Raw genomic sequence first — 23,711 nt, forward strand, 5'->3', positions numbered from 1 at the left:
TTCTGGAATTTCTCCAGTGTGTCGAAAGTAAGCAGAAATTCACATAGAATGTAGTCTGGCCATGAAACAATTCAGGACACTAAAGTAAAAAATATTTTGTATTTTTATGTCACATGCATACACAAAACAGGAATAAAAATGTATGAAATCTTACGACTGACAAGAAAAGCAAAGACAGAACCTCTGTACTTTTTAAAAATACATTAGCCATCATTTAGTTGTTAGCTCAAGCTTTAACTATTTTAGTGTCCCCAGGTTAACGGTGGTTTTTCTTTGTTTTTAGATAAAGAGCTGAGAGACGCACTTGGAGAAAGGAGTCTTACCAAGGATGAAGAGGCATTTGTGAAGGCTTTGAGGCCTGGTCACATCTTGGCTTTTGCCAGCGGGAGCAGCAAGGTTCCAGCCATGGGTTTTCAACCAGCTCCTAAAATAACATTCATTCACGATGAAAGCAAACATCTCCCGATTGCACACACATGTGCAAATGAGCTTCAGCTTTTTGTGAATGAAACAACAATGGCTGATGATGATGCTTTTCATTACTGCTTCTTAGTAGCACTCCTGAATGGAGATTTATTCAGCACCATCTAAACATGTTCCAAAAAAGTGAAATTAAAATGGTGGGCTGGTTAACTCTAATCCTGTTCATTAATTGTAGTTTCAAGTAACTTTGCTTCATACAAGATAGTTGAAATCAATTCTGACTGCATTTAATGTTGAAATGTAATAATTTTCAAAGCTTCAATAGATTTATGAAAATGCTAACTCTCTATTTTCAACGACAAATCAATAAAGCCACTGGTGTAGTACAAAATAATTTTATTAGCGTTTTCTTTTTTTTTTTAAACAAGGACATTTCAAAATTACGGAGCCCCGCAGGGGACACGGGAGAAAAAAAATTAAGACAGACTTTTGCGAGATCTCGCAAAACAAACTCGGGATCTCGCAAAAGTTTTGCGAGATCTTGCAAAACAAACTCGCAAAAGTTTTAGCCGCATTCTTCGGAGGCCGCCAGCTCGAAGCCGACCGGGAGGTTGAGGCACGATGTGCCGGGAAAGTGGTGTTCCTCCTGACTGTAATAGGTCTCGACCTCCCGTTAGCTTCGAGATGGTGGGTGTCTTGTTAACCGAGCAGATATCTGACGTTCACACAACTACATTCACGCCTCAAACTATCTTAAAAGTGTATTTTGTGACCCAGAAAGAGTAATATTACAACTAAGTAGCTGCCGCCATTGTTGGAATTCAACTTTTGCGAGATCTCGCAAAAGTTGAATTCCAAGGGGGGCCCCGAGGCAGACCCAGGACACGCTGGAGAGATTATATCTCTCGGCTGGATAAGCTGGAGGAGGTGGCTGGGGAGAGGGAAGTCTGGGCTTCTCTGCTTAGGCTGCTGCCCCTGCGACCAGGCCGGGTCGCGGATCAATCCTCTGGTTGTGCACAGAACTTCCCATTAAGACAGAGCCTTCACCCCTGCTTGCTCGCATGTCCTCCCAAATCTGAGCGTTCTCTCCTCCATGATCAGTCCTGATATGCAGGGGTCTGCCAAATTGTCCAACAGCTGCAGTAAAGAGGGCTTTCACAGTCTCAGCTCGATTATTGCTGGAGCACTGAAGAAACATCAACATCATCAAATTAAGACATCATCCTGCTGTATCCATCTATTGCACCATGAACAGCAAACTTCCAACGAATCAGCTTGTGATTTCCATCTATATGCCATATGAAATTTGGATGAGGCACAGAGTATACTCGCCGAGCAACTGGCGTTCTTCTCCTGGATAGAACACCAGCCGAGTCCACCCTCCGCAGTGACTCTCTTACGTGCCATCTTTGAACCACTATGTTTTTGGAATGCAGATGACCCATCAGCATCACTTCTCCAACATTTGGATGTTCAGTTTTTATCTGGGACACTATCTGATCTAACTCATGGTCACTGATTACACTGAATGTTGACACTGAGATATTATAGTCTTGCAGTAACTTATACAGAGTGGGCCTGGAGATGGAAAGGATAGATGCAGCTTCAGTAAAAGATGTTTTCAGGGAAAGAACATTTTCCAGTTCCTCTTTGGAAATCTGAAGCCTTCCTTGGTAACCATCCTAGAACACGGCAAAGATAATCTCAATGAGAAAAATTCTCTAACAGAAAATGGGTAATTTGAGGCAATTATACTGTGACAGATTAGCTAGGGAGTAATATTTTATCAATAGTTTTAAAATATCAAATTGGGCAATCAAAAGACACTTCACAGCAAAAACAGTAATAAAATATGATGTAAAACTTGTGAATGTTGTTGGTGGTGATGTGACACTGCTAGTGATGGACCCCTAAGAAGATGAAATATATGTAGAATCAGAATCATTACTTTGACAGGAGTTAATTTAAGGTGATATATTACACCAAAGAAAAAAAAAAGCCAGTCAGCTAAATGATATGTGTAAGAAGGCCTACCGAGCGGTATGGTATCCCAGTGGAGACGGCAGGTCTACTTGGTCCGGGTGCATTGCTGGATTCCTAAGGAAACATTTACATCAAGAACGACTGTTACCTACCAAATAAATAAATAGAGTTGTATGATGTTCGATCTGTCTGCTGCCTACCAAATGAAATAATTGAGGACTAGCTAAGTAATCTAGCTTTGCTAGTTTTGCTAACACTCCTATCAACCCGTCCAAAACAGTCAATGGTCCAAAATGTTATACAATAAACTTACCAAGTGCTGCGGCGTTTGTGAGGTGGAGACTGCACTACCGCTGAATCGTTGGATGGCCGACAAAACGGCTCTTCCAATGTTTTCAGCTAAATCGCTGGACATGCTGGTAGGGAATCAGTGACCCGTACAATAAATTTGCATATTAGCTAAATATTTAGTTTCCCGTAACATTTAGATTTAACATTTAAATTTAACATTTAAATTTAACATTTAGATTTAAATATAATATTTAGATTTAACATTTAAAATTGTGTTTTAAATAACAAAAGTTACAAATATTTTACTAAATGTTGTAAAAAATGACTCAAAAAAAGATGTTTTTGTAAGATTTAGAGCTAAATGTGGAAAAATGTTGCCATTAATTTCGGCATGTTTCAGTTTACAAATGGCGCCCCTTATAACTGAGGGTAGGAACATAGATCAAAAGGTAAACTGATAGCTTCACTGTAATGCTCAGCTTGCTCAAAGCCTGCTCATCCTCTTCTTGAATGCAGCTCCTGTAAGGGTGGCTCGATAGTTCATAACAACTCTGAGGTGAGTCACTGAAGAGACTAATAGTTGGTGATTCTGTTCTGAGATGTGATGCTAGAGACTCTTCCAGGGGCCAGAGCAGGCGACACTGAGGGAAATTTAAAACTGCTGGATAAGGGTAAATGTAAATTCAGTAAAATTAGAATTAAATAATCAGCTATGTACCACAGGCCTTCAAGCTGGCTGTAGTTAAACCGATAATTTTCTGTGCATCGTTGCTTACTTGATGAAAGCCCAATTAGGATAACCAAAGATGCGCAGAAAAGAAGATCGGACACAGGCTAGGAAGGATAAGAAAGACAAACGCAACAACACTGTCATCCCCTATGTAGCTGGTGTATCAGAGAAACTCAGGAGCGTTTTCTCCAGACATAACATCCCAGTTTACTTCAGACCCAGCAAGACACTCAGACAAAAACTGGTTCACCCGAAAGACAAAACTCCAAAACACAGACTTAACAATGTGGTGCATGCTGTACAGTGCAGCGAGGAATGCAAAGACTTCCACATTGGAGAGATGAAACAGCCACTTCACAAGCGCATGGCACAGGATAGAAGAGCCACCTCCACAGGACAAGACTCAGCAGTCCATCTGCATCTAAAGGTCAAAGGTCACTCTTTCAAGGATTCCAATGTTCACATGTTGAGAACAGATGGTTTGAAAGAGGAGTGAAAGAAGCCATCTATGTCCACTGTGAGCGACCATCTTTGAACAGAGGCGGTGGCTTACGACACCAACTGTTGTAAGCCACTGTCATCTATAATCCAGCTTTGAGATCCTTACCAGACGCCTTAATGCCCACTCACACCCTGGGCCATCTGATCTCAGGAAATCACATGATAGGGTGAGGCTAGGTTTCACAATGAGCCCCTCCGAAACCCTGGCTGATTGGGACCCACACCTGTGATTAGCTAGAGGATCATTAGGGGGTCCATGACCCTCTTGGGGGGATACTCCCACTGGGTTTACATCTGGGACTCTCCAAAATTTGACCTTAGAACTGAAGAAGCTTCTCGTATGAGAGGTGAAACGCCTTCAAGCAACTTACAGAAGTCCAGACGCTTTTCTTTCCAAGCTACTTAGACTGCGATGACCTGGATGACTGAGAACCTTCACAGACATCTTGATGGTTGGTGTTTCGATCCTTGGACACTCCAGTCTGCATGGTACATGCATGCCTTGGCCATGATACTAACTCCAAGTTGCTCTTAGCTCATCAGAGTGTGAATGTTGGTCAGAAGACATTTAAGCATAGAAAACAGTGCTTGTATGCAGTGGGTGAGGACGAGTGTCAGAAATGATTTATGACAGAGGGATAGCAGCAAGAGTGAACGGGAAGGTTTACAAGATGATACTGATGTATGGTTTGAAGATGGTGGCACAAACAAATGGACAAGAGGCAGTGCTGAAGACATCAACATTCCCACTAGAAGTTACCAGATTTGACAGGATTACAAATGAGTACATCAAAAGGAGGAGCTGTTTGGAGACAAAATTAGATCGTCGAGGCTGAAATGGTTTATAAATGTGTATAGGAGGGAGAGTGGATATATTGGACGAAAGATGCTAAATTGGAGGAAAAGAGCATCTCCTCTTGTCAGAAGAGACTGCTACCCTGCTGAGCAGCCTCAGCCTTCCTATTCTGAACATCCTCCGCCTTTGTATCCTAAATCTTTAGTGCAGGCAGGCACAGCACCTACACAGCTTTTAGAGCCAGCGGAGCCTGAGCCGGTATACGTCAGGTGATGCCTGAGCCCAGGCCTGTGGGGCCCACACAGTCTGAGGGTCTCCACCTCTGCTGGAGGCCACATGTCAAGTCATGGGTTGGTGTGACTGAAGAGGCAGATGATCTGCGACCCTACACAGCAAATTCAAAAGTGTTAAATGTTTTGGTGTTAATAGTCTTCTTGCAAAAGTAGAGTTAATTTTACTCTAAGTAGAGTCACATTCTTTTAATGTAACTCTGAGGTGTAAAATGATAGTAGTTAAAATCGAGTGTTAAAAATGAGTGTTTCTCTGTCAAATCTGGAGGCGTTACAATGGAAACATTAACTCTTGGCCTCTTAACTCTGAACTCCTACAGGGGCTATGACACCAATAGAGTAAATTCACAGACTCCGCCCCCAGCACCATAGGCTCCAATCGAAGCTGAAGTGAAGCCGTTTCAGAACATTTTGCTCTACATATTTGAGTTGTTTGCCATGCTTGGTAAGTCATTTTTTCAAAGATTGTTTCAATTATTATTATTAGCTTTTACTTCTGTGGCTCTTTGGAGTTGAGACAAAGCTGTGTGAAAGGCATTAGCCATGTTGCTCGCTGATAGCATAATATTCTGTTTTAGCTAGCTGAAAGGTATTGTTTGCGGGCAAATACCACAGCCTTGAAAAAAAGCTTGCATGTGAATTTTCAGTCAAACTTTTGGTCAAATACACCTAAAACAATGTCTAGAATGTGAAATGTTGGTATAATGGTGCTGCTTGAAGCCTGAAAACGATCTCCTATAAAAAAACGAGCAAACAGCAGTAGCAGACGTCCTGACTGGATTCTACGTTAGCATAGATCCCTCCAGAGTCTTGTGCACACGGTTTAGGTAAAAATGAAAAAGGTTGAGGTTTTACATTTAGTTCAGTATTACCTGTTGCCTGTGTCCTTGTCTTTTGGGAAAATACTTTACACCAGTAATGGCTCAAAGATGATTCCTTTTCTTTACTGTGCTGCAATTGTTTACTGGATTATTTGTGCCATTAATTAGTGTCAACTAATTTTTATTCAATCTCCACACAGGATATGCTTGTGAAGATGGAATATGGGGGAGAGCAGAAGTGCGTTGAAGTTCCACAAAGGGATGAATGAAGGACATGCATATTGTATTGAAGAAATAAGTGTTGAGAATGCTGTTATTTGCATTTACCACACTGTAAAAAAGGGCAGTGAAATTGACATAAAAACCATGTAAAACCCCTACAGAAATGTATAGTAAACCCCGAAAACACAACTTTCGTGTTTCGATCACAGTGAATTATTGTAAACCTTTAAACAGAATGTTCCTGTTATATTTACAACATGAATGTGTGATTATAATCAAATTTATTGGTTAAAACTATAAATACTGTGAATAAAAACAGTGAAACACTGTAATACTCATAACCAAACAATCATGTTAATTTGACATGCAAATACTGTAAAAATCACAGTTTTAGTCAGTTTTTCTTAAAAACACATGACCTATATGTAAGTCACTTTACAACTGCATGGATGTACTGGGCCTACTTTGAACATGATTCATGAAATGATGCAAAGTCATGGATAGGACTAATAAAAATGTTTTCACAGAATGTCATGATCCGGAGTCTGCGACTCCGTGTTTGTTTAGTTTATTAGTATTCTGTGGTTTTGGTTACCTTGGGTGTTTATACTCTTCTGTTTCATGGTTCATGTTCCTATGTTCTGTGTCCCCCAGTCTGTGTTAAGTTGGTGTGTTATGTCATTGCGTGTATGTGTTTCCTGTTTTATTGTGAAGGTCTGCGTCTTATGTGAGTGTTTCAGTTTGTCTCCCTACTCTCGTCACGTGATCACTCCCAGCTGTGTTCCCACCTGTATGTAATCTCCCTGTGTTCTCTGAGTGTATTTAAGTTGTGTCTTCTGTCATAGTAATTGCTGGTTCGTCTGTGTTGTTTCCCCTCGGTCTCCCTGCGTCTTCCCGTATGTATTTCTCCGGACCTCCCTGCATCCTCGTTTCTGGTTTGTCTTATTAGTTTACCCAGTTTAGGTTTCCAGTTTCATGTTTTGTCGCCACCGTTGTTTGTACTTACCCACCTCTGTGAATAAACACTCACCTGCACCAGAGCTGCCGCCTTTTGGTCCCTTTCTACAATTCCACACGGCTTGCCCCGGCAATCCGTGACAGTACGAACCAGCCACCATGGACCCAGCGGCAGTAAATCCGTCCGAGGAGCTCCGTGACGACGTTACATATAACGTGGAGATTCTCCTCGGGCTGTGGCTTGAGGACCCTCCAGAGGAGCTTCGCCGCGCCGTGGAAAGTCGGCTACAACGGCCCTTTTCCGGCCTGCCATGGCTTCTAACTTCGCTTCCTCCGACCGTGCAGGCTTTTCTCCGGCACACACCCCACCTTCTCTCAGCCACTCCTGCCTCGCTGCCCGACTCGCCGGATGTGATCTTGCCTGGCCCGTCGGAGCCGTCTGCGGGGAGGAAACGCCGATCGCGCCGCAAGCGCGCCACCCCACAGCCGGACGTTCGGGCTTCTAAATCGCCGGCTGTGGTGAGTGAGGACTCTTTTTCATTTTCAGACTGCATGACTGTTCATTCAGGGGCTGCGTTTTGTGTGGCGGATGTCAACGCGAGCTGCTTATCGCCTGTGCAGCTACCGGCAGCTCAGTTAGCTCCCCCACAGCCACTCTCAGCTCGGTTAGCTCCCCCGCAGCCACTCTCAGCTCGGTTAGCTCCCCCGCAGCCACTCTCAGCTCGGTTAGCTCCCCCGCAGCCAGTGCTCCTCTCAGCTCAGTCTCCTGTGCCTCCCTCAGCTCAGTCTCCTGTGCCTCCTTCAGCTCGGTCTCCTGTGCCTCCTTCAGCTCGGTCTCCTGTGCCTCCTTCAGCTCAGTCTCCTGTGCCTCCTTCAGCTCAGTCTCCAGTGTCCCCTTCAGTTCAGTCTCCAGTGTCCCCTTCAGTTCAGTCTCCAGTGTCCCCTTCAGTTCAGTCTCCAGTGTCCCCTTCAGTTCAGTCTCCAGTGGCCCCTTCAGTTCAGTCTCCAGTGGCCCCTTCAGCTCAGTCTCCAGTGCCGCCCGTAGCGCAGGCCCCAGTAGCTCCAGTGCCGCCCGTAGCGCAGGCCCCAGTAGCTCCAGTGCCGCCCGTAGCTCCAGTGCCGCCCGTAGCGCAGGCCCCAGTAGCTCCAGTGCCGCCCGTAGCGCAGGCCCCAGTAGCTCCAGTGCCCCCGCTACCCGTAGCTCTGGCTCCAGCAGTACCGGTTCCACTCATTCACTCCATGCAGGGAGAAGATTTAAGGTCCAGTCAGGGAGTTTCTCGCGCTTTAGCTGCTTCAGGCACCGTTCTGCACTCCAGGGCTTCCCCAGAGGCTAGGTCTCAGTCCCCAGCTGATTCTGGACCCCTGAAGATTAAGCAGCCCTCAGAGAACAACTCCGTGTCAGTGCTGTCTGAGCAGGGCCAGTGCTCAGCACAGCACCCATTGCCTTCATGTCTGCCAGAGGACTCCATGCCTGCTGGCTTTGTGATGGCTTCTGCTGGAGGGTCCAAGGGGCCCGTCCAGCCTTCGTCTCGTGTCTCCGCTGGAGGGTCCGAGGGACCGCTCCGGCCTTTGTTTCCTGTTTCCGCTGGAGGGTCCGAGGGACCGCTCCGGCCTTTGTTTCCTGTTTCCGCTGGAGGGTCCGAGGGACTGCTCCGGCCGTTGTCTCCAGTCTCCGCTGGGGGGCCCGAGGAGCCCGTTCAGCCACCTGTCTCAGCTGGAGGGCCCGAGGAGCCCGTCCAGCCACCTGCTGCAGCATCATCATCATCCTCGCCGGCTGCAGCATCATCATCCTCGCCGGCTGCAGCATCATCATCCTCGCCGGCTGCAGCATCATCATCCTCGCCGGCTGCAGCATCATCATCCTCGCCGGCTGCAGCATCATCATCAGCCTCGTCTGGTCCAGCCTCAGAGCCTTCAGCCTCGTCTGGTCCAGCCTCAGAGCCTTCATCCTCGCCTGGTCCAGCCTCTGCAGCCTCGCCTGGTCCAGCCTCATCCGAGTCTTCATCCTCGCCTGGTCCAGCCTCTGCAGCCTCGCCTGGTCCAGCCTCTGCAGCCTCGCCTGGTCCAGCCTCTGCAGCCTCTCCTGGTCCAGCCTCTGCAGCCTCTCCTGGTCCAGCCTCCGCAGCCTCGCCTGGTCCAGCCTCTGCAGCCTCGCCTGGTCCAGATCACCATCGGCTGAGTGGCCGCCGTTGCCTTCCGCACGGCCGGCCCCCGGACCGCCATCGCCTGAGTGGCCGCCGTTGCCTTCCGCACGGCCGGCCCCCGGACCGCCATCGCCTGAGTGGCCGCCGTTGCCTTCCGCACGGCCGGCCCCCCGAACTGTGTCCACGTCACCGCCGTTGCCGTCCGCACGGTCGGCCCCCCGAACTGTGTCCACGTCGCCGCCGTTGCCGTCCGCACGGTCAGCCCCCTGAACTGTTTGGACTCCTGTGCTGTCGGCCCCCTGGCCGGCCCCCTGAACTGTTTTGGACTCCTGTGCTGTCGGCCCCCTGGCCGGCCCCCTGAACTGTTTTGGACTCCTGTGCTGTCGGCCCCCTGAACTTTTCTGTTTTGGACTCCGTTTTTCTTGGGCTGTGGTGTGTTTCGTTTCATTGGTTTTCTTGGGTTGGGTCTCGTGTTTTGTTTTTCTTTTTGTCTTTTGGCCTTCTGGTGCTCCTGTTTTGTTTTGCCTCGAGCCCTCCGTCCTGGACCCCCGCCGCCCGCCCTGGTCGGGTTGTTTTCTGTTTTTTCTGGCTGTTTTTCTTGTTGGGCTGTCTGGAGCCAGCCTTTGAGGGGGGGGTCCTGTCATGATCCGGAGTCTGCGACTCCGTGTTTGTTTAGTTTATTAGTTTTCTGTGGTTTTGGTTACCTTGGGTGTTTATACTCTTCTGTTTCATGGTTCATGTTCCTATGTTCTGTGTCCCCCAGTCTGTGTTAAGTTGGTGTGTTATGTCATTGCGTGTATGTGTTTCCTGTTTTATTGTGAAGGTCTGCGTCTTATGTGAGTGTTTCAGTTTGTCTCCCTACTCTCGTCACGTGATCACTCCCAGCTGTGTTCCCACCTGTATGTAATCTCCCTGTGTTCTCTGAGTGTATTTAAGTTGTGTCTTCTGTCATAGTAATTGCTGGTTCGTCTGTGTTGTTTCCCCTCGGTCTCCCTGCGTCTTCCCGTATGTATTTCTCCGAACCTCCCTGCATCCTCGTTTCTGGTTTGTCTTATTAGTTTACCCAGTTTAGGTTTCCAGTTTCATGTTTTGTCGCCACCGTTGTTTGTACTTACCCACCTCTGTGAATAAACACTCACCTGCACCAGAGCTGCCGCCTTTTGGTCCCTTTCTACAATTCCACACGGCTTGCCCCGGCAATCCGTGACACAGAAGATGTCATTGTGAACCTGAGAGGTTGCCTCTCCATTTATAGGCTATATAAAAATATACAATTAAAATTGTTTACATCATGTTTTTTTCTTAAATCATTCGGGCTATTTTCAGCCTATTGTAGGGTAACCAATAAGAAATTATTATTTAACGACTAAGTAATGCTTCTGTCATAATGCTTGTATTCTTCATGTTTCTTTTAATTGCAATGTGATACTTAGACTAGAATACTTTTTTGGGTTAGGTCAGCAATGTCTCATTATTACAGGCTAAACAAACTTACAGTGCCTCCCATAGGATCTCTATGGTGCCTCATCTCCACAGAGCTGTAAGCTACTTCAAACCACTCACCGTTGCACTGAGCGCGCCTAATTTTGAATGTGCATCTGAAGCTCGTCTCTGATTGGATGAGGGCGGGAGGGGAAGAGCGCCTAGTTCACGACTATAGCTAACGAGCCAGCACGAGAGAGAAGACGGGAGAAGAAAACGTTGAACTTTCAGCAACTACATTGTTAGGACAAATTACAAACATACGATTTCAAGTGTTTTTTGAGGATCTGTGTTTGTTCGTCAGAAAGTCTGCACGGTAAGTTCAATATCTAGGCGACGTTTTTTCAAGATAAAAGCACCAGTTGATCTTTAGACCAATGCTCATAACCTAGCGCTAGCATGCTAGTTCAGCTGAAAAGCACAGGCAAACTTTTGAAATACTAAAAATGATCATCTGCGTCTTTTGTAAAAAGGTATTGGTCACATTAAGAGGCTATGTACCACATTGCAGAGTGCATAAGAATGAGCCTTGTTGTATTTTTAAATGTGTTGGCGCCAATTGCAGCCAAACATTCACCACATATTCTGCTTTCAAGGGGCATTTTTATCGTGTGCACAATGCACCTGCACTTCAAGCTACTCATAAAGCTCTTGTTGCAGATTTAAAATGTGCGGTTTCATTATGTGCCCGCCATTTTCAAAAAGTGAAAGAGCTAGTGTCTCACTTAAACGATCATATTGCAGAGGGCAGGTCTGTGTCATGTCCAGTAAGTGGTTGTAAGCATATGTTTACAAAAAAGTCATCATTTACTTCTCACATGTGTAGGAAGCATAAAGCTTGTTCCCCAGATGGTATTGATGACATGTACAAGGAATCTCATCCTCAGCCCCCAAATGACAGTACAGAATATTCAGAAAACACACATGAAACCATGGCATCTGCTAGTTCAGCCAGTGATATGCCAGAGAAGGATAGTCATTCTTATCTCAGAAACATGTGTGTCTTTTAACTTAAACTGCAAGGACAGCTGCTAATTCCTCCCTCTACTATACAGAGTATTGCTGAGGAAATGCAGAATGTGCACGAATTGGGTCAAGCCTACACAATTAATAAGGTAAGTTGTTTACTAAAAAATGAAATGAACCTATCAGATGAAGCAGTCACTAAAATCTGTGACTGCATTAAAGAGTCAGATTTGTTCTCTGCTTGCCATCAGGGACAACTAGGAACAACACACACCAGAAATCAAACATTCAAAAAAATGTTTAAATACACAGAACCCAAGAAAGTGCCATTGGGAATGGATGAAAACATGACAGAAAAATGTGCTTACTACATACCAGTTGGAGAAACCCTGAAGAGCTTTTTAGAGTCACAGTTATGGAGGAATACACAGTCACAACAGTTTGGGGTCCTGATGTAGAAATTTTTAAGGATTTATATGATGGCAAAATATTCAAATGTCACCAGTTCTTTAATGAAAACCCGGAAAGCCTCAAACTGATTTTGTACCAAGATTCATTTGAGGTAGTGAATCCCCTGGGTTCTGCTAAAAAGACGCACAAACTTCTTGCAGTCTATCTGTCATTAGCAAATTTACCCATTCATTTGCGTTCAAATACAGATAACATGTTTTTAGTCTTGTTGTGTGTTGAGAATGACTTCAAGCGTTTTGGAATAGCCAAAGTTTTCTCAGAGTTGTTGGCAGATCTGAAATCTTTGGAGACAGATGGAATAGATGTAGATGGAGAAACAGTAAAAGGGGGTCTTTACTGTATTGCTGGGGACAACTTGGGTTCTCATTGCATAGGAGGGTTTACAGAAAACTTCAGCTGCTCTCAATATTTTTGCAGGTACTGTGAAGTAACACGAAGTGAGTTTTATGCTGATCCAAATGCCTGTGGTCCTCCACGCACTCCAGAGACATATGACGCGGCTGTTGCTGATCTCCAGTCTGAAACTATCCAAGACGTCAGAGGAATAAAGGTAAACTCCATCTTCAATACCCTTCAGTCTTTTCACGTATCCCAGCCTGGTCTCCCACTATGTTCACTTCCCCACAGCATTTTGGTTATACTTTGTCTTGAACGTGGTCATGGCCATGACTGTGTGTATATATATGTATATACTTAATTTTTACTTACTTTGTACGTGTATTTTAACTGATCAATTATAAAAATGCTTAATAAACTTTTATATGATTGTTATTCTACAGGTGTTTCTTCTCCATAAACCCAGAAAAAGGAACCAAAGTAGAGAACAAAAACTCAAAGCGTCGTCTCAGTGTGAACCCTCGAGTCCTCACCCTGATTCAGGATCTCGCCGACCACGAGTGGCGCTAAGCCTAAATTTTGACTCTCTGTGGACTGTTAGTTTTACTTTGTTAATTTTGTTCCACAATGTGTACCGGAACCTTTTACTGGTCGAATGCATGAAGCCAATTCATGAAGATGTTCTTTCTTTGTAGGAATGTTCTTTATTTACATAAGAAAAGAAAAAAACAACATGCGGCTACTGCAGTGTTTCTAGACCACATGTGTAGGTTTGTTTCACCACGTGGTTTTGCTGATGTTTTCTGACCAGGGCCATGGTTGTGGTGACAGCAGGGTGCGTGTTGCGTTGCACGGTGATTATGATCATTTTTGGCACAATATGTGTTTTTTGTTTTAAAGTCTTAACAGGTTATTTAACTTTTTCTGGTGGAGGGTCTAACAAATGCTTGTTTCATGAACGTGGTTCTTGCTTTGCAGGAATGTTCCACAGCTTTTATAGCCTATATTTTGATTGAATTGTGTAGTTGCTGTGTGCATTGCATATTGTGTTAGTTGGAAAAATGGATCCATTTGCTGTCATTTTGCTAATGTGGCTGCAAAATAAATTTCCCAAAAGTGATATTTTCCTCTCTTGTGTTTTCTCAAGATGTATTTTTGCATGTTTGGGTGTAGGCGTAGCAGTAAGAAATTTGCTGGGTTATGGTTAAAATTTTACATTAAAACATATAATATTCAGCATAGATTTTATGTATAATTTACAGAGCAGCTCCATTTAATATGCACAGTTTCACCATAGTTCTACCATGTTAAATTAGTTCTTTGTACGATATTTCCCTGTTAATTTTGCAGTTTATGGATCCACAAAAAGCATTTATTACTTGTAAAAGATACAGGAAATAGTGTATTTATATATCACATCTATGTGTGAAATTAACTTCTTTTTCCTGTAGATTTAACTGTTTTAATCTGAGATTCATTCACTGTAAATCAATTTACAAGTTGCATCTGTAAAGCGTTTTTACAGGAAGTCCCTGGTAACCCCAGCTGCCAGGGTTTTCCTGTAAAAACAGCACGTTTTTTTTACAGTGCAGCTCACCTATGTCAGACCTTTTGATAAACACAATTCTAATGAAAGTGAGAACATGTACACTGTTACATCTTTCAAAAAATGTTTTGAAATTGTGGTGCACAGTTCAGAATAAATGTTTTTCAAAAACTATTGCATCTGTTTAGTAAATTTTTATTTCCAAAAGAAATTTCTAGAAGTTCAGAACAGTAAAATTCCCGCTTTTTAGAATGAATTAGAAGATAACTCTTACGTAGTTAAACTAAAATACTCTTTGAGAGTTAATATATAAACTCTTAACACCAAGTGTTAAATTATCAACTCCAGCCAGATTTGGTGTTTAACACTAAATCAGAGTTAACGTACCAACTCTCCAAAACGAGTTAAATTAACACTCTCTGGTGTGGACCCATATAGACACTTTAATAGTGTTGAAATCAAATCCGACAGTGTTAATTTGGACATGCTGGATTTGCTGTGTACAGAGCACCAGGAGGAGAAAATCATTACAGTATGTTTTTGTTTGTAAAATAAAAGCTTTGCTTGATGTTTCTGGTCTTAAACTTATTGTATATTCAAATACCCAGTTTAATAAATTCTATGGTAAGTTTCCAAGTAATATTTCACATAAACACATAATGTCACTTTAGATATATGGCATATAGCAAATATGGTGAGTCATCCTTTATAGGGTGCCAGAGGAGCCACGCAGCTCTGCCTGCCTTTGCTAACTTAAAGTGACACGGTCATGTCGACTTATCACAGTCACCAGGTCTTCAAGTCCAAACAGGCATGGAGAAATGTCCTGGATAAAAATTGGTCTTCTTCTGGAGTTCCTTTCTAGTAAATACTTCAATAGATATTATATTTTGGTATATGTGCTGGTCGGCCTGATGTCAGCATGTTGGCAAATACTATAAAATAAATATTTTATATTTCTTTTTTCCTTGAAAGAAAATTGTGACTAAATGACGAGAGAAACAAAACCAGCAGATCTTGATACAATATCAGCATTTGGCCCTCAGGCAGACTGTTGTTTTAAATCTCAGTTCGTCCCCGGTTAGCACTAATTCTAAAAACAGCCAAAGTATTATCAGGGTGGCTAATACAGAGGCACAGACCATGAACTGAACAGCACTTCATCCTCAGACTCATAGAAAAGTAATCAGACACAACAATAAAACCATCTGACTGATCTTGTGCTGCATTGAGAGAACCTCAGTGAGTGTGCTGCCATCAGGACTGTGCATTAGATTTATCCCATTGTTTCTACAGACTGTGTGTAAATTATATAAAACTGAAACATGAGCTTGCTGTGCGGGTTATGGTTCACAGCAGCATCTACAAGCGAGAGCTGTCGACTCCCAGTTACAGTTTTAAAGCTTAGCAAAAGGATAACAATTGAAAAGTTTCATGCAGCTGTCATGACGGTAGAAGTTATCCATGGAGGTTAAACCTGCTTCATGCTGCTGAGAGGTCGAGCAGTGCCTGACCTTGACAAACATGCAAGTGTTAGGTCTGCACTCGCAGGCCTCGCTAGCTCAGAGACGCATCCCTGTGAACAAAGCAAGACAATCAGAGCTCAATCCATTTCAACTTGCAAGGGAAGCAGGATCTTGGATCTGAAAGTCCCTCACCTGATCCCAGCCAACGTAAAAGAACCAGCGTCCCCTCACAGCCTTTTATTCAGTGAAAACAGTTACAGAAATACCTCATTGCAAAACCCATATGGTGAGTCGTAAAAGCTATGGCACTGTGTGTATATATGCACGTGTGAGCATGTGAGTGAATGTGTGTGTGTGTGTGTCTCCCTGGTTACAACCGTGTATCAACATCCCGAGTAATGAAAGGGTCATCTCCCCTCATCCCATATAACGGTCCACCATATACAAGCACAGGTGAGCCCATAAACGGCAGGAAGTAAACATTCCTTACTAAATAAGGAAACCAGAACCTTACATGCAATGTGCCTGCAACACTATAGCTCATAGCATCCCCCACCATCCTAGATGTAGGGGAGGAACAGAAAAATATCTGAACATGCACGGCAAGGTTTACAGTTTTAAGCACAACTTTTATCAAAATCACTCCAACAGTAAGGATGTTGAACACATTGGACCAGCAAAAACTAAGTCTATCAATTCATCTGTTGGTTTTTCCAGATCCTCATCATGCGGAGCACAACACGTGATGCTGCACATACTAAGCCTGCCCGTATGATCACCAGTGGGAAATATTTCCTGCAAACAAAGAGACTAATTAAAAGAAAGGACTCCACTGAAAAGCAGTGAGCAGGTGTAGAACAGTCATGTAGGACAGCTCACACACACATTTGGGGTTCAGTATCTTCTTCACAGACACTTTGACATGTGGCCCATAGATAGGAGCCAGGGATCGTACTACCAACCCTCTGATCTGCAGCACAAATTCAAATTCAAATTTAAATTCAAATTTTATTTGTCACACACACACAACCATACACAGTATGACATGGGGGTGAAATGCTTGTAGCTGTACAATGCCCGACCATTAAATGACAGAAGAAAAGTTTTACAATATTTACAATTTACAGTTTACTACAAAAATTTACAAATTAACTTAGGAATTTACAGTAAAGAATGTGCAAATAGCAGAAGAGATTATAAAGATAAGGATTAGGAATTATAGGAATTATAGGATTATAGGAAATGTGTGGTGGTGCGTGTGGTGACGTGTGTGAGAGTCCAGTCTTATAGTGACGTGTTTGGGAGAGTCCAGTCCTACACCAGGTTCAGGGCCCGAATAGCCTGGGGGAAGAAGCTCCTCCTCATTCTCTCTGTTTTGGCCTTAAGGGAGCGGAAGCGCTTCCGAGACCTCAACAGTGAGAAGAGTCCATTGTTGGGATGGGAGAGGTAAACCAAATTATACCGTACAAGGAAGAAGAATGTCAATGAAGAAGACACAACCCTGATGCACGGTCACAAGTCCTGGTGTGCTGGACGGCTGCTGTGATGTATTAATGGATCTGATCTCGGGCTGAGCAAATGTCAGGGCAACAGGTGACAACTGAGAGGGACATGAAGCACGGCCGCGCCTCTGATTATAAATCTGTCGTGGTGGCTGCACATGCAGCACAGGTGCAGCGTGGGCAGGCTGAGAGGACAGGCTGAGTAAATGATGCTGTGTGTGTGCGGTGTGACTTTATATGAGAGGTGCACTGATTCACACACACAAACACAGTCTAATCTCTCTAAAACTGAAAAACACCCTTAACTCGAGGGACCGCTCCGTCCTCCTCTTCCTCGCCTCGCTCTGCAGTGCAGAACAGTAATAGTTTCTGCAGATGCTACAGTGTCCACTGGGAGCTCTTGTTTGGACAGAGGTTTCATTTTCTGCTGTGGAGTTGTTGTTAGTCTCCTGTTGACGGCGTCCTCAGAAACAGGCACAAGCACACTCTCATTACCCCACTCAGCCTGTACAAGTGTGCATCGCAGTGGACACAGGGGTCCTCCCTTGTCTGCTGGATGCCATCATGTTGCTACCAGTGGACAGCTGAGGGCTATGCTACAGTCACTTTCATGAAAGGAGACTCAGTGGATACCCAGAAACTACAACAACCATGTGCTTACTCTCTGCTACCAGAAAGAGAAACACCTGAGACTAAGATTAGTAGTTTGCAACAATCCTGAAACAAAGCAGCATTATTTTCAGCAGTGAGAAGAAAATCCCAGCAGGAGAGGATACAAAGTCTGCACACAACAGTCTAAACCAAAGACCCTCTGCATCTGTTTATGTAGCATTGTCTCTGAGAGCCCATTTACAAGGAGTAAAATACTCAAACATCAAGGACATGAAATTAAAAAGAGGGACCAAGACACAATAAGAGCACGAGAAAGGAAAAAGAAATCAACACGTCACTGTTCCTCCCACTGCCACACATTTTACCTGTCCTGTCGGTGTGTGTGTGTGTGTGTGTGTGTGTGTGTGTGTGTGTGTGTGTGTGTGTGAGAGGTACTGATGAGTGAGTCTGGGTGGGGCATGTGTGTGTGTTCAGTACAGTGATTCATGGTGGAAAGAAACTGCTCCTGAGTTCTGGTTTGTATTCACCTGTATCGCTCCCAAAGTGCAGCAGGTTGAACAGGTGAGCTGCAGGATGGTTGGTGCTCTGTGACTGCCTTAGCTCTGCTGACACCTAGATGTCTGCAAAATAGGGGAGGGGCAGCCAATGACCTTCTGTGCTGCGGTGAGCACTCACTTAGCCTTGGTGAAGTGTATAAATTACACTGTGAGACAGTATGTAAGGCCTTGGGGAGTTTCAAGGAATTTATTGACAGCACTGAGTGAGGTGGTAGGACAGACTGAACCCTTACTCTGATACTCTATTTTAGGCGCACCATCCCACATGGCAAAATTGGTATGGTCTGGATTTGGCCCACACAATGTGCTTACACATGGCCCACATACTGCAAAGAATGACTGCCCTTTGGTGGCTCATATCTGGATGACGTACCACTTACCATGCCAGAAGTCAGCCAGCAGTGACGGCTTGACACCAGATCCAGGCCGGACCTGTCTGCTATGTGGGATGTCTGCTGAGAAGGAGTGCCCCTGAGCTGATGAAGCCACATGCAAGGAAAGAGAGACCTGGAGTCAGATAATGTCAGCAGCAAATAGTAAAGCCAGAAATGGAACGGAGAGATCCCGGGAGAAGCACTGAGTGACTGAGTGAAATCAAACAGTAGAATCATTTGCTTGCTGCGTATCAGTTGTTTGACAGGCAATCTGTCAACAGCACCCAGGTAAAGCTGATTTGTGTACACACAGACATTGATCTGGTGTCAAGCTGGCACTGCTGGCTGGCTTCTGGCATGGTCAGTGGTATCTCATCCAGGCCAGGCCTGATGTAGATGGCACTGTTTATGTGATGGCATGCCACATCTGGCCCGATTGTAGTTTGGTTTATGTGGCCCAGGCTCATAGAAAACAGGTCTGGCCCGGATCTGGCATCAAGCTGGCACTTCTGACTGACCGGTGTCATGGCAGGGTGTATGTCAACCAGATGTGGGCCAGGTCTGGCAATGATGGCACTATTTATGTTCCTATTTTAGTTAGAAGACCCAAATGCCATGCTGCAATACTATATTGCTATGGTAGCCAACGTTTCAAATGCAGGTTTGACAGGTTTGTGAGTGTACACTTTATCCAAAACCTTGAGAGGGTTTATTCATGTTTACCACTGGGTGGCTGTAGCTCAGGAGGTAGAGCAGGTCACCTACGGAGCAGAAGGTTAGTGGTTCGATCCCTGGCGTCTGCATGTTGAGAGTGTGAATGTTTATGAATGTAGTTAGGAAGCACTCAGTTTAGAGGAAGTGTGTGAATGTGACATGTTGTATAGAGCACTGGGAGAGCAGAAAAGCACTATATAAGAATCAGTTCATTCACTGTCTGAACAGAGTTTTGTCATGTTACTTTTGCGCTATCATGTTCTGACACATGTTGTTATTACATGGCTTGATTAAAGTACACATTAGGCTGACATCTGGAGCCAGAGCTGAAACTGTTCTGGGCCAGTGTGTGTCTACAACAGGGTCGCGGCTGCACACAACTTACACATGGCCCACATACCTTAAAGAATCCAGCACAGGACCACCAGTGTGTCTGCAACTGGCCATGTGCTGGCCCATGTGTGGGCCACATCTGGCAAACCAGATCTGGGCCACCAAAGGCCGTCATTCTTTAAGGTATGTGGGCCATGTGTAAGCACATTGTGTGGGCCAGATCCAGGCCATACCAATTTTGCTATGTGGGTATGTACAATGAAAATCAGGTTGATCAGCACAGGAAGCAAGGTTTTGTCATGAAGTGAGAAGCGTCAACATTCACGCCTGTGCCCTCATAAATATAGCCCTGTCAGTCATCACACTTCACCAGATTCTACAGGGGGAAGCAGCTGAGGTACAAAGTGATCTGACAGGATACGTTTACTCCAGATGAACCTCAGGCACATCATTTGATGTGGCTTTGAGGAAAGACAAATAATTCAATTCAATTCAGTTTTATTTATACAGCCCCAAATCACAACAACAGTCGCCCCAAGGTGCTTTATATTGTAATGTAGACTCTACAATAATGCAGTATTAGTATTTAATTGAAACATATCAATTTTAGTTCCAGTTTATTATTAATTTTCGGTATCGTTCACACACATTAACATATAGTGTCAATGTGTTTTAATAGGCAGACAGTGTTACAAACTTGCTGTGCAAATGCAGATCAGCCACCAGTGGGTGCTACAGTGGAAAGGTTTAATAGGTGACTAGTATGACAAAATTTTTAATTTCTGTCATTCACTTGGAGAGAAGAAATCATAACTAAGGGTGCTTGTGCAACTGAAAGGTTTATGGGGAATTCCACTGTGACGTTCCACAGGTAAGCTCCAGGGTAGCATCTCTGACACAAGACATTTTCGTCCATCCCATTTTTGCTATGAAAATTACAGTGAGGGAAAAAAAATATTTGAACCCCAGCAAAGTTTGCCCACCAACTAAGAAAGGATCAGTCTATAATTTCAATGGTTAAGTTTATTTGAACAGTGAGAGACAAAACAAAAAATCCAGAAAAATGCATTTGAAAAAAGTTATTTTATTCATGAAAATGCAAATTAATTTATAAGTACTGTATCTGATCCCTTTGCTTTAGTACTTGGTGGCAAAACCTTTGTTGGCAACCACAGAGGTCAGACGTGTCTTGTAGTTGGCCATGAGTTTTACACACATCTTTGGGGGGGTTGTCCCACTCCTCTTTGCGGATCTTCTACAAGTCATTAGTGTTTCGTGGCTGATTTTTGGCAACTCGAACCTTCAGCTCCCTCCACCGATTTTCAATAGGATTAATGTCGGGAGACCAACTCAGCTGCTTCTTCTTGAACCAGTCCTTTGTTTCACTGGTCCTGTGTTTTGGATCATTGTCATGCTGGAATATCCACCCATGACCCATTTTCAATGCCCTGGCTGAGGGAAGGAGGGTCTCACCCAACATTTGGTGGTATATGACCCCATCCATCTTCCCTTTGATGCGGTGCAGTTGTCCTGTCCCCCCAAAGCATAATGTCTCCACCACCATGTTTGACGATGTTCTTGGAGTCATAGGGATAGTCATCCTTCCTCCTCCAAACATTTACGAGTTGAGTTGATGCCAAAGAGCTGGATTTTGGTCTCATTTGACCACAACACTTTCACGCAGCCCTCCTCCACTGAGATGTTCAGTTACAAACTTCAAACCGGCCTGTACATGTGCTTTATTGAGCAGGGGGACCTTTCGGGCACAGCAGGGTTTCAGTCCTTCATGGTGTAGTGTGTTACCAACTGTTTTCTTGGTGACTTTGGTCCCAGCTGCTGTGAGATCATTGACAAGTTCCTCCGAGTAGTTCTGGGCTGGTCCCTCAACGTTCTCATTATCATTTAAACTCCACGAGGTGAGATCTTGCGTGGAGCTCCAGACTGAGGGAGATGTTTCTTCCATTTGTGAATAATTGCACCAATTGTTGTCACCTTCTCACCCAGCTGTGTAGAGCCCATTCCAACCTTGTGTAGGTCCACAGTCTTGCCCCTGACATCCTTGGAAAGCTCTTTGGTCTTGGCCATGGTGCTCAGTCCAGAATCTGGACTGATTCTATGGAAAGCTGTTATTTATGTAGGTACCGAGTTGAGAAGGCTCCCAGTGTCAGCTTGTTACATCGTCACTCTATTAACATCTTACTTGTGGTGACCTTTTTCTTAGATCAGTTACAGCATACAAAAAGATGCACTGACATTTTCAACAAACTTTCATTAGAGACTGTTGTTTTAATAACTTTGTTTTATGCATCTTCACAAGTGTCTCACATTGATGAAGTGTGCTTATTTTGCATTCCCAAGGTCACACTGACTGTTCAATGCTTTCAGATACCAGCAACATAGTAGCTGGTTATAAAGTGTTTTAAGGAAAGTAATGGAATTTAACTTGCACTTGTGTAGCATAGCCTTGAGTGTTAATTAGCTCCAGTTAGAGGGAGTTAGAGGAACTCAGGGTTCAATTAGTGGGTTTATCCTTGAACAAAAGGCAAACAACACCTTCTTAGTTTTCTCTTCAAAACAAAACAAACAGAAACTCAGGAAGAAAAGACTTCATGTGAAAACGATGTCACAACATGGCTCTAAAATGATACCTTTTCTCCCTGAATGTGAGTGCTTTGAAAGATTTAATATTATACAGACACAAGTGGTTTGGAATAGCACAGCCTCTAATTAATACATTCAAATTAATTAAAAAAGAGTGGGTAGAATCTGTCTCCACCTTCAGGTTTCTTGGGACCCACATGTCCACCAGTCTCACCTGGACTAACACCATCGCCCTGGTAAAGAAGGACCAGCAGTGGCTGCACTTACTCCGTGTCCTGAGGAATAATAACCTGGACCAGAAGCTGCTGCTGGCCTTCTTTTTTTTTTTTTTTTTTTGCCTGTCCCGTTTGGCTCTTTTGCCATCAGAATTGTTGTCTAAAGGCAAAGAAAGATGCCCAACGGATTTACTTTACCAAATTGACCATCCCAGCCTTGCCGTAATGGTCCATTTGATTCACCTTTTATTGTTCATTTTATTTTCACTTACTGAATACGGGACAGACTTGACTGGGGGAAAGAAGGGGAGAAAGAAAGAGGGAAAGAGAAACAGCTGAGAAGAGGGACAGGGGAGAAGGGCAAAAAACAAAAACCAACAGAATGAGCAGAAAAAAAAAGAAGAAAAAAAAATGCATATATCGATCACCTGGATCACCTGCTGAGAAAGAAAAAAGAAAACAAGCAGAAGAGAACAAGAGTAATAGAATAAACAACATCACAATGATATATGGGAATATGGCAGTAAATACTAAATATTAAACATTATTGTGCAGCACATAAGATCAACAGAACACAGTGTGCTTTGAGGTAGGAGCCAAAAAGGGTGTAGTTTGTGGGTGTGATCACCCGTGTGTACACCTGTGAGCATGGACGTGCTTGTTTTTTGTTTTTTTTAAAAGGTTCCTTCATGTAATGATCTGCTAGAGGGTGTGTGTGTGTGTGTGGGGGGGGGCACAGCCCCGTCCTCCAGGGCATGAAGCGGGTATGGAGGAGATCAAAACTCCAGACATCCAGAGGCCCCCAGAACACAAGAGACCAAGGAAGACCAACAGAGGGGCAGCCGCGCCACTGTCCCAGAAAGAGCTGAGGAGAGTCCCAGATGAGGGCTCACTCAGCAGCCACGGAGCAGAAGCCAGGGGGAGTTGCAGTGACGCGCCCGTGAGCTCCGCCGGCAGCCAGCCGTGCCTAAGTGACCGAGCCCCAGGCCGAGAGGCCGGGGGCACCCCACCTCCGAAGTGGCCCGAGCGAGCCCCAGGCTCCAGGCCCCGATAAGCGGCCGCCAAGGAGTGAGCCGGTGTGTACCTGGACGCCCATCCCCGGACACAAAGAACCACCAACGCACCGATGTCTGAGGGAGTCCGCCACTGGCAGGGGAAGTGGTGGTAGGGGGAGATAGGCCTCCAAACCTTGGAGGGCCTAAGATGTCCCCAGAGAGGTGGCGTCTGACACCCAACCTGACATATAGACACAGACATACAGGCACACACATATACAAACATCCATATTTTTCTCCTCCCCCTTTGTGAGTGTGGACGCTTCATCTCTTTGCTCTCTAAATGCTTTGCTTCTTTTATTGATTTTTACCAATTTTTATGC

At 44.5% G+C, this 23,711-nt stretch overlaps 1 protein-coding gene and 2 long non-coding RNA genes across 5 annotated transcripts; 2 read left to right on the forward strand and 1 right to left on the reverse strand.

The window, feature by feature from the left end:
• Nucleotides 1–1,964: 1,964 nt before the first annotated feature.
• Nucleotides 1,965–2,803, reverse strand: LOC308408814. Its single transcript, XR_013973846.1, has 3 exons — nt 2,720–2,803; nt 2,458–2,520; nt 1,965–2,105 (listed from the first exon to the last, which is right to left on the reverse strand). It is a non-coding gene; the product is annotated as an uncharacterized lncRNA (long non-coding RNA).
• A 1,155-nt stretch (nt 2,804–3,958) lies between these two features.
• Nucleotides 3,959–9,635, forward strand: LOC308408828 (uncharacterized protein). 3 transcript variants are annotated; one of them, XM_080901233.1, is made up of 3 exons: nt 3,959–4,417; nt 5,335–5,459; nt 6,036–9,635. In XM_080901233.1, exon 3 carries the CDS (start codon nt 7,174–7,176, stop codon nt 9,517–9,519), a length of 2,346 nt encoding a protein of 781 aa, XP_080757359.1. In that variant the 5' UTR covers nt 3,959–4,417; nt 5,335–5,459; nt 6,036–7,173; the 3' UTR covers nt 9,520–9,635. The 3 variants fall into 3 exon arrangements, with proteins under 3 accessions (XP_080757359.1, XP_080757358.1, XP_080757360.1); XM_080901232.1 differs by having other exon boundaries at nt 3,959–4,380; XM_080901234.1 differs by having other exon boundaries at nt 3,959–4,380; nt 5,335–9,635.
• Nucleotides 9,636–10,937: 1,302 nt separating this feature from the next.
• LOC308409063 lies at nt 10,938–13,588 on the forward strand. The gene is made up of 3 exons (XR_013973918.1): nt 10,938–11,755; nt 12,495–12,627; nt 12,857–13,588. It is a non-coding gene; the product is annotated as an uncharacterized lncRNA (long non-coding RNA).
• The last annotated feature ends 10,123 nt before the right edge of the window (nt 13,589–23,711 follow it).

This window comes from Rhamphochromis sp. 'chilingali', assembly GCF_963969265.1.
Source record: "Rhamphochromis sp. 'chilingali' genome assembly, chromosome: 13".
NCBI lineage: Eukaryota > Metazoa > Chordata > Actinopteri > Cichliformes > Cichlidae > Rhamphochromis > Rhamphochromis sp. 'chilingali'.